Source organism: Acanthochromis polyacanthus, chromosome 14 (assembly GCF_021347895.1).
Source record: "Acanthochromis polyacanthus isolate Apoly-LR-REF ecotype Palm Island chromosome 14, KAUST_Apoly_ChrSc, whole genome shotgun sequence".
Classification (NCBI taxonomy): Eukaryota; Metazoa; Chordata; class Actinopteri; family Pomacentridae; genus Acanthochromis; species Acanthochromis polyacanthus.
This window is the reverse complement of record NC_067126.1, coordinates 1,976,772-1,987,722: the sequence shown is the minus strand read 5'-3', so window position 1 is coordinate 1,987,722 and position 10,951 is coordinate 1,976,772. Positions and strand designations below refer to the sequence as shown.

The following is a 10,951-nucleotide window of genomic DNA, read 5'->3' as shown; positions in this document are numbered from 1 at the left end:
CAAGTTCAGTTTGTTCTCTGGAGGTTCTATGGTCCTGTGTTCTCTACAGAGACAGAGTGGTGATGTAGGTCAGAAGAACGCCTTTAATACAGAATGTAGCTTCACATTTAAACGCTAAACAGATGTCTTTAGCAGATTTAAACATAATTTAACACTTAAGCTGAAACTAAGAGTCTCTGTTGGTATTTCATGGTTTATCTGTTGAAGCTCAAGTTTCCAATTTGAAGACCAACTTTCAACAGCTGCCAGAGTTCTGCTCAGAAACATGAAACATCTGCAGCTCCTCATGAATAAACTCGGGACTGAAAGCTTCACAGCTACTAAATGGACCTCTTGGTGTCTGATCTCTGGAGCAAACAAAGGCTCAGATTATGTTTAGATTTTAACCCAAAATGAATTTTTAAAAAATCATCAGATTTGGTAAAATGTTTCAGAAAAACACTTGAAAATTTGAAGTATCAGAGAAGAAAACCATGTACAAGTGATAGCTCCAGAAGAGCCGCTCAATGGACCCTGTAGAGGGATCTTAAGGTTTCCAAAAGGTTAAAATAAACTTCAGATTTTAATCCAGAATTTATGTCTCCACAATGATTAGGAAACTCCATCTGATGATTCTACTTATGACTGAAAGCTTAGGAACTGATACTAAAGAAACACTTGGTTAAGATGGATTTTAGCTTTTAAACTCATCTGCCCATGCGGGCGGCATGGCTCAGTGGGTAGAGTGGCCGTCTTGTAACTGGAAAGTTGCCGGTTCGATCCTCGGCCCGTCGTGCTCATGTTGAGGCGTCTCTGAACAAGCCACCTAACCCCTGATGGGTCGTGGTTAGCGCCTTGCATGGCAGCTTCTGCCATCAGTGTGTGAATGGGTGGATGTGACGTATCATGTAAAGCACTTTGGATAAAAGCGCTATATAAATATATAACCATTTATCCTTGAGTCGGTCAAAGTATAGAAATTTGAAGACAGAAACTGGTCAAAGACCAGTAGAACCAAAGAAAGAAAGATCAGGAAAGCTCCAGAACTGCTGCTAAATGGACCTTCTAGGTTTGTGTTTTTTCATAAAGCTCCAAAGGTTAAGAACTTTAAATTTAAGGCCAACATGAAGTAGTTCTAACAGGACATTAAACTTTGAAGATGAACACTGATCAACTGTTCCTGATGAAGACCATGTACGACTGAAAGCTCCAGAACAGCTGCTAAATGGACCTTGTGGGTGAATGTTCAGTACGTAGACCCCTCCCAGTGGAAGCTACACAACAGTGACAGACATGAACCTGGACAAGAGAATTTATTAAATTGTAAAAGGAAACGATCACAGTTATCCAGCGGCGCCCCCTGCTGGTGGACCCATACAATCAGTAAACAGACGATTTCAGGCACTCGACGTCCAGAAACAGAAAAACGCTCCAAGTCTGTAAGAAAACTGCTTTAATTCAATTAATCACTGATGACAGAAAATATATATGTAAAAAACAAAAACAAGAATTAACAGAAACACTACGACGAACGAACGGACCGAAGCCTGGAGACGTCTTAAGGAGGAACATCTGGATCATCTCAGCTGCTGCTAACGTCTCCTTGAGAGGAAACCAGATTTATACGGTCAGTAGAAACAGAAAGCATCCTGGAGCAGAGGTCTGGAGGACCTGCTGGACCATCATCTATAGTTCTGGTTAGTTGATGAAGGAACCACGTTCAGAACATGTTCTACAGCCTGGTTCCTTCACCAGCAGCTCAGAACAAACCAACTGGTTCTGCATGGATCATTTCTACTTCTAGAGTTCCTAATCAGCAGCTGAAATGCTCCAGAGGAACCTTCAGGAGAACATCTCCTCACCGGTTAGCGTTTTACTTCTCGTACATGATGCTGATGGGTGAAGCAGTGAGGAACCTTCTGGTCTCCTCAGCCGCTCAGATCATCAACCATCCATCCTGGTGTAGGAGGAGAGGCTCTCCGGTCCTCATTAGTCTATAGAGTCAGGAGGATCTTCAGAAGCCCATTCCTCCTCCCATCCCTCCCATCCCTCCCATCCCTCCCATTCCACCAGGCATCTCCTTCTCCTCCTTCGGGATCTCCGTGACGACGGCCTCGGCGGTCGACAGCAGCGATGCGACTCCGGCAGCATCCAGCAGCGCCGTCCTCACCACCTGGAGGAGAACACGGTTAGGACCTGGATAATTGATGTTTAGTGCAGGAAAATACAGGTTTGGACCCGGATAATTCCTGGTTACTACAGGAAAATACAGGTTTGGACCTGGATAATTCCTGGTTACTACAGGAAAATACAGGTTTGGACCCGGATAATTCCTGGTTACTACAGGAAAATACAGGTTTGGACCCGGATAATTCCTGGTTACTACAGGAAAATACATGTTAGGACCTGGATAATTCCTGGTTACTACAGGAAAATACATGTTAGGACCTGGATAATTCCTGATTAGTGGTGGTTCTCTCACATTGGATGCTAAATGTGATTTTTTCCCCCAGACTTTAGACTCATTAAGTTACAGAGACCAGCTGTGCAGACAGACACCTTAGACAGATGTTTCACCATGCTGGAAGGATCTCCAACAACCTGCTCCTCTGTTCTGTTTCTGATCCATGCTGACTATTTATTCATCCAGTAGCTTTGGTTTTACTCTCAGTCTAAAATTGTCCAAAATAATTTAAAACTTTTCCAAAGTAACATTAAATTGTCAACTAATGACCTAAAAACTTTCCAAAATGACTCAAACCTAATCAGAAATGAGTTCAGACTTTTCCAAATTAATTTGAAAACTTTCCAAAATTACATGACACCAGTTAAGACTCAAAAATGGTTTGAAACAACAACATAGAATATTTGGTCCATTTGTGTCTCTGTTTATCAGCTGTAGGAGATGTTTCACCATGCTGAATGGATCTACAACAGCCCGTCATTTTTGTTTCATTCAATGCTTTGGATATCTTTGGAAAAATTATGTGTAAATACTTCAGTCGTACTTCATGTTGGATCTTCTGACTCTGAAGGTCTTTAGATCCAGATCTGATGAGGACCAACGTTTAGACTCACTAAGGAACCATCTAACTATTCTGCAGCCAGTGAAGCTTTGATCCTGTACCTCCAGGAGGACCTTCCTACCTTGGTGGGGTCGATGATGCCCTTCTCCACCATGTTCACGTATTCTCCCTGCATGGCGTCGTAGCCCAGCTCAGAGGATCCCTGCAGGATCTTCTCCACCACCAGAGAACCTTCCACACCGGCGTTCTTGGCGATGGTCATTGCAGGAATCCTCAGCGCCCGTCGGATGATGTCCACCCCTGTAGAAGGAAAGGAGAGCTCAGAGTGATGCTCAGAACCAGAACCAGGACCAGGAGGTTAGTGGAGCTCCACCCACCGATCTTCTGGTCTGAGTTGGCCGGTTTCAGGGTGTCCAGCGATGGGATGCAGCGCAGCAGAGCACAGCCTCCTCCTGGGACGATTCCTTCCTCCACGGCGGCTCTGGTGGCGTTCAGGGCATCCGTCACTCGGTCCTTCTTCTCATTCACCTCCACGTCGCTGGTTCCTCCCACCTGAGGGGACCAAACACGTTAGAGCTTCGAGGTTCTACAGGAACTCAGCTGAACGTGGACCGTAAGTGATCCAACCTTGAGCACAGCGACTCCGTCCGACAGCTTGGCCAGCCTCTCGTTGAGCTTCTCCTTCTCGTAGTCGCTGGTGGTGCTCTCCAGCTGCTCCACGATCTCCGCCGCTCGTTTCTCCACCTCGGCCGGACTGCCTCCACCCCTCAGCAGCAGCGTGTCGTCTTTGGTGATCTGGACCTCGCCCACCTTCCCGAAGTCGTGAGCCTGGATGTCCTCCAGAGCCAAACCCAGAGCTTCGTCTCCAAAGACCTGCAGAGGAGATCAGAAGAAGGTTTCACCACCTGGAGCTCCTCACCAGGAACCAGCAGCTCAGACTGCAGAAGGACCTACAGTGCCTCCGGTGGCCACGGCCATGTCCCTCAGCTGGTTCTTCCTGTTGTCTCCGAAGCCTGGAGCCTTCACCGCCACCACCTGGAGACCCACCTTCAGCCTGCAGGAGAAACCATCCATGTTCAGTGGAGGACCAGACCAGGTTCAGCTGCTTCAACCTCTGACAGGTTTAGAGGAACATCTAGACTTTAAATGTCAAAATAACTAACAGTTTGTTTCAGACAGATCTGATCTTCAGAGGAACTGAAGAGTCTCGGCTGACTGAGACCAACAGGATGAAGTGCAGGCAGCGTCTCCACAGAGAAGCAGCTAAAGATCTGCAACATGTGGAGCCTCCAGGTTTTTTTGTGAATTAAATAACAGAAGTTCATCTCTGTGTGGAGAAGAACAAACCAACCAACCTGTTGAGGACCAGAGTGCTCAGAGCTTCTCCGTCCACGTCTTCAGCCACGATGACCAAAGGCTTACGGTGCTGGTTGGCGATCTCCAGAGCAGGAACGATGCTCTGGACGCTGGAGATCTTCTTCTCGCTGAGCAGCAGGTAGGCGTCCTGGAACTCACACTTCTGACCTGAAACCAGAGACGCGTTCAGAACCAGACCCAAGAAAGAAGATCTGAAGAAACGGAAACTAAGTTCACGTTTAACAGCAGAAAGTCCATCAACAAATCAAAGAGAAGCAGCAGCAAATATTAGAGTCAGTAGAGATAAAGTTCACCTCTATAGACCAAATTAGTGACAGAAAGACACCCCGAATTCACATTTATGACGGTGGATTTAAAGTTTTCAAGCAAAAATACAACAGATTTCAGCTTCTCAAACAAGCATTTGCTCCTTCTTGTCAAACATCTGAGGAAACGACGACGAAGAGCCACAAAAAGAACATGAAGAAGCAAACAATCAAAACGAGACGCAGAACAGAATAGACACTGTCCTAACGCTGACCTCAGTCCTGGTCCTCTGTAAGAAGTCTTTATGTTTTAATCACAGTTTGTCGTCGTTTTGCGTTTTTTGTCAACATGCTGCTAACCTTTAGCGGTGTTGATGAAGTACGGTGAAATGTATCCACGGTCGAACTTCATCCCCTCGATGATCTCCAGCTCATCGTGGAGCGTCTTTCCATCCTGACAGCAGGAGAACAAACGTTATCTACGGTTTTACTCTTTAAATCCTGGTTAGATAGATTATATGTTTACGATATATTTATTATACGACTGGAACCTTGACGGTGATGACTCCTTTGCGACCGACTTTCTTCATGGCATTGGAGATGATGTTTCCGATCTCTACGTCTCCGTTGGCTGAGATGGTAGCGACCTGAGGACAGACGGGTTATTATGGGATGTTCTGTCGGCAGCACAATCAAGCCTGAACATCAGCTCTGTACCTGAGCGATCTCCTCGGGGGTGGTGACGGGCTTGGACAGACTCTTCAGCTCGTTGATGATGGTTTCCACGGCCATCATGACTCCTCGGCGGATCTCCACCGGGTTGGCTCCCTTGCTGATGGTGTCGAAGCCCTCCTTGGCGATGGCCCTGGCCAGCACGGTGGCCGTGGTGGTGCCGTCTCCGGCCTCCTCGTTGGTGTTGTTGGCCACGTCCTGGACCAGCTTGGCTCCGATGTTCTTGTACTTGTCCTTGAGGTCGATGCTTTTGGCCACCGTCACACCATCCTTGGTGACCTTGGGGCTTCCCCAGCTCTGCTCGATGATGACGGTGCGACCCTGGAAGAAGAAGCAAGGGTCAACGAGGTCAGACAGGTGAGATCCGGACCTTTAGGAGGCTTCAGCTTCACTCACAGTTAAATAGAAAAGTCTTTCATGATAGCAGCACCTGGTTGTTCCACCAGGACCTGGATGAGTTTAGCAGCAACAGGCACCATGACAAAGACTCCTGTTACACTTCATGACCTCACAACAGAACTAATTTATTCAAGACAAACCGGTTTTCTGTCTTGTTTTTAGCGTTTTGGCTTATTTTGTCATCTTTTGTGTTTGACATTATTTTCTACCGTCTGTAGAACATCTGTAGAGGAAACAGAGCCTCAGAGGACAGTCAGGAGTTAAAGTGCTGACTCTTGAATAAACATGAATTTGTATTCCACGGTTAACAGTTATAGTATTTAAGTCAAATATAAACTAAATCTTAATAAAACAAACACATTTATGATGCTTTTATTGTCAGACGTGTGTTTCTAAAGGCTCTGCTGATGTTTATCTTTACTTTTAGAGATATGGTGAAATAATTATTTGACAGATTTCTTAATTATACAGCATCTTAGTGCTGAGTATTAGTTTAGATTCTGTTATAATCTAGATGTCTGAGCTCTCTGTGGATCAGTCCAACATCAGTGGATCAGTCCAACATCAGTGGATCAGTCCAACATCAGTGGATCAGTCCAACATCAGTGGGTCATTCCATATCATTTCAACCAGTGGTCCCCACCTGACCCTCTCAGAGTTTGCTAAGTTTACATACATTTAGTACATTATATATGATGGGAAAATCCAAAATTTGAATGCTTTATTGTCATTAGTTTCAAAGTTATGGCCATTTGAAGTAGGTAGGGGGTACCCTATTATTGCAGCCAAAATTAAAACTTGAAATTTTCGACCATTTTCAGACTTCTGTAACTTCTGAACAACAAAAGATAGAGATCTGAAGTTTTCAGAATCATTTCACAGTGACCTATAGTCCTCAGAAATGTGAAAATATTTACTTTATATTTATAATTGCATGTTACAGAGAATGACAAAGTTGCGATTTTATCCATCACGAACTTCTAAACTGCTACATTTGGCCACCCATTACACAAAGACTAATCATCATATCCATTAGAGATTTTATGTGGTATCATTTGGCTATCTAAGGATTGGATCTGTATAAAATGAAAGTGTTATGGTATGTAAGCTGATATTGACCTTCGAATCTGAAGGTCGGACAGATATTTTTGATATTTAGACTATAGGTCACTGTGAAATGATTCTGAAAAGTTCACATCTCTATCTTTTGTTGTTCGGAAGTTATAGAAGTCTGAAAATGGTCAAAAATTTCAAGTCTTAATTTTGGCTGCAATAATAGGGTACCCCCTACCTACTTCAAATGGCCATAACTTTGAAGCTAATGACAATAAAGCATTCAAATTTTGGATTTTCCCATCATATATAATGTACTAAATGTATGTAAAAACCCAGCAAAATCTGAGAGGGTCAGGTGGGATGTTTTCTTAAAATTGGTTGATTTCATACGGAATGACCCATCAGTAGATCAGTTTAATATCTGGATCAGCCTAACATCAGTGGATCAGTCTAATACCAGTAATAATCTGAATATTGATGACGTTGGTGAGTCGGTACCTTGGGGCCCATGGTGACGGCCACTGCGTCGGCCAGCAGGTCGACTCCCTGCAGCATCAGAGCTCGAGCGTCGGCGCCGAACTTGACATCTTTGGCGTAACACCTGGTCAGGTGAGGAGCCAGGGCTCGGCTCACCGGCCTCACCTGCCTCATGACTGTAGCCAACCGGAACATGTCTGAGGAGGAATCAATCAGCCAATCAGGGAGCTGGAACTGAACATGTGTTAACTGCTCCCCTAGTGGTGTCAGACGGTACTACAGCAAACCAGCTTTTTACAACAAACACACATTCAATAAAACCTCCAGAGATTAAACGACGTTCAACTGACACAGAAATGCACTGAAGAAAGCAGAAAACTGTCATTCTAGGAGCTGTCGGGTGAAAATGTGCTTATTTATGTCAGATATAAGTGTTGTAAAGGATTAAGAGGTTTAAAAAATGCTGAGAAGCTGAACCGCCTGAGACCAAACAGAACGAGTCAGGAACAACCGACTCCAGAGGATAAGAAAATAAAACATGAATCCATAAAATGAACATTTACAAGTTTAGAGTGTGAGTTGGAGTCACATTAATCAAATCAGCCGCTTTTAAACCAAACAGCAACAACTTTAAAGACAAGGACAGAGTTAGTTAATTAATTAGTTAACGAGCTGCAGCGTCTGATCAAACAAACTCAATGATCTGAGTTTAGTTTGAGCTTCTCACACGTCTGGATTTCACTTTTATTCATAAAACAGAACAAATGTGAACATTCCTATGAAGCATTTTATATTTCTAATTATTTATTGGCAGTCTGGTAAAAATGACTCTTGTGCCTTCAGTTAAATATTGACCCACCTGGAGCTGTTTTACACATTTATGTGTTTTTTCTCACTTCCTTCATGACAAACGGTGAAAACAGAGTCTGGTAGCTTCAGTCTGAGTTAAATATTGACCGATTCTCGCAGCATTTCACAACATTTTAGTCCCTTTAAAGGAACAAAACACGTTTTCTGTGTGATGAAAAAGTTTAAGGCTTCTGACTGTTGGTTTTATTAAACTGAAAATCAGGGTTAGGAATATTAGACAAGATTTTATTCTTCTTTAGAACATTTAATTAAAATAACTTTATGCTGCAGCAACAGATAAAATGTAGTCATAAGATATTAAGACCAGAACTGTAGTTTTAGAACTTAATTCTTGTAAAATCTTGTATTTGAACGACCAGATCAAACTACAGGCAGAAAAAGCAGCTAACTTGTTGTAGAAAACCAATAAAAGTGTTCCTTAAACTTTACAAATGGAAGAACTCAGAACTGGAGCTGAATCCAGTTTATCTGCAGCTGTTCATCCATTTCAGTGATAATTCAACAGTTCTGAAATACTAAATAAGGTGTGTTAATGAGACTGAGGTTTAACCCGTCTGTTCTCATAAACGCCGGTCTGTAGACGGTTTAATGAGATAAAACTGGGTTTAGCTAAAGCTCCTGTAGAGACTCTTCAGGGATCAAACCTCCTGAACAGAATCAGTCTGGATGATCAGAGCAGAACCAGGACAGAAGAAGTCAACCTACAGATCATCATCATCATTTTACTCACTGAGGGTTCTGTTAGACCGTCAGCAGCAGGTTTAAATGTTTCATTATTAAAGCTTCTAATGAACCAATGAGCAGCTGGATGAAGATAGAAAGCTTCTAAACCAGAGGGTCCACCATGAGGCCCGTGGTCCAAAAGTGGTCCTCCAGAGGGTCCAGTCCGGCCCTCAAAGTGTAAAAATTACAGAGAAGACATTAACTGCAGATTGTAAATTAGTAAAACTATAAATTTAAAATCATTTCTGGACCATGACATGTTGTTTGGATCAGAAAGTAAAATACTGGATTGTTCTTTGTTCTATTGTGTCTCATTTTTGTGATATTTTGTCTGTTTTTGTCGCTTTGTTTCTCATTTTTGTCTTAGTGTATTTTTTTGTTTGGCTTTTGTTATTTGTCCATTTTTGTGTCGCTTGTAACTGTCAAATTTTTGTCTTTGTTTTGTTTCATTTGTCTCATTTTCATTGTTTTGCTTCTGATTTTTGTAATATTTTGGGTTTTTTGTCTGACTTGTTTGTGTTTTTCTTGTGCCATTTCTTGCTTTTGTCATTTTGTCTTATTTGTCCATTTTCTGGCACTAACTTTTTCTGTCTATTGTTTTTGTGACCCATTTTTCTAATATTTTGTCGTTCTGTGTTTTTTTTTGTTTCGCTTGTGGTGTTACTCTGTTTTGTTTCTGTCTTTTGTCATTAGTGTAACTTATTATAATTTTTTTGTCGCTTTCTAATTTGTCTAATTTTTTGTCTGTTTTGTTTCCTGTCATTTGTCCCATTTTGTTTTTGTCAATTTTCTTTGTCGCTTTGCAACTTTGTCAAATTTTTTGTCTTAGTTTTGTGCTGTTTGTCTGATTTTCTGTCATTTTGTGTATTGCTTTTGTCATTTTTGTGATATTTTGTCTTATTTTTGTTATTGTTTTTCTCTTTATTCATCACTTTGTGTTTTTTTTTGTGTCTCATCTGTGTTGTTAGTCTACAATTTTGTCATTTTGTTTCTCATTTTTGTCATTTCTGGTCTCATTTGTGTAATTGTTTTGTCTTGTTTTTGTCGTCTAATTTTTGTCGCTCTGAAACTTTTTTCTCTAATTTTTTGTCTGTTTTGTTTCCTGTCATTTTGCTTCTCATTTTTGTAACATTGTGTCTCGCTTGCATTTGTCACTGAAACTTTTTTGTCTAATTTTTTGTTTTGTGCCGTTCATCTCCTTTCTTGTCGTTTTGCTTCTGATCTTTGGAACATTTTGTCTTGGTTTTGTTTCATTTTTGTGTTTTGACCAGCGCTGCTCCAGATGATGAAAGCTGTCAGTTCCTGCTGCAGTTTCAGCGTCATTAGATGGTTTTATTTTTATTATTAAAGCTTCTAACTGAATGAAGAAGCACCTTTAAACTTTTAAGCCTCCAGATGATGAAAGCTGTCAGTTCCTGCTCCCCACGTGTCTCTCCAGGACGTCACAAGGTCAAATAGTAAACCCACGTGAGGACCAGGATCCATCCCCAGACCTGGAAAACCACGAGGACCAGAACCAGACCTGGACCAGAATCCATCCAGCTTTTACCTTCCTTCAGCTTTTCTTAAATAATCTGCTGTCTTTATCGGAACAAACTCGACCCTCCCAGTTAAACTAAGCCACCTGGTTGGAGTAAACCTGCCCGTAGAGCAGCAGAGAACTGGTTGGAGGCAGCAGGGACGGTTTAAACTCGTGTCCTTCAGTCAGGAGGAGAATCTTTTAGGTTTTAGCCTCCAGACCGACGAGCTAAAGCTGCTAACTAACGCCGCTAATTTGCTCAGAAACACACAGAACATAAAGTTTAGCTGCTCGGTTCGAAATGTTCAAAGTGTCTGTACTCACCTGTGAGGTAAACGCTGCTACAAGGCCTGCAGACGGAATGAAATAAGGACAGAGAGGAGGAGGACGACAGCCGTGTGGAGCTGCGGACAGCACTGCACATGTGCTATCACATCCGGGTAATTTACCGAGCGGCCCCGGAACCTGCATAGTCCAATAATACACCAAACAAATTGTTTATTTTAAGGTTTAAGGAAATTTAACTTAACACAATACTCCCAAATAGT

General features: G+C 42.4%; 1 protein-coding gene across 1 annotated transcript; it reads right to left on the bottom strand.

Annotated features, from left to right (window-relative positions):
* Window positions 1–1,415: 1,415 nt before the first annotated feature.
* On the bottom strand, window positions 1,416–10,862 carry hspd1 (heat shock 60 protein 1). The gene is made up of 11 exons (XM_022222261.2): window positions 10,728–10,862; window positions 7,313–7,488; window positions 5,345–5,680; window positions 5,179–5,274; window positions 4,988–5,081; window positions 4,361–4,529; window positions 3,960–4,059; window positions 3,633–3,878; window positions 3,383–3,557; window positions 3,127–3,305; window positions 1,416–2,152 (listed from the first exon to the last, which is right to left on the bottom strand). Exons 1-11 carry the CDS (start codon window positions 10,825–10,827, stop codon window positions 1,994–1,996), a joined length of 1,830 nt encoding a protein of 609 aa, XP_022077953.2. The 5' UTR covers window positions 10,828–10,862; the 3' UTR covers window positions 1,416–1,993.
* Between the last annotated feature and the right edge of the window lie 89 nt (window positions 10,863–10,951).

Excerpts from the sequence above, each read along its gene's own strand:
- hspd1 (XM_022222261.2), bottom strand. The coding sequence starts at position 10,827 with ATGTGCAGTGCTGTCCGCAGCTCCACACGGCTGTCGTCCTCCTCCTCT. Across the intron at positions 4,530-4,987 it reads CTTCATCAACACCGCTAAAG|GTCAGAAGTGTGAGTTCCAG; the intron begins GTTAGCAGCATG and ends CTCTGGTTTCAG. Across the intron at positions 4,060-4,360 it reads AGCACTCTGGTCCTCAACAG|GCTGAAGGTGGGTCTCCAGG; the intron begins GTTGGTTGGTTT and ends TTTCTCCTGCAG.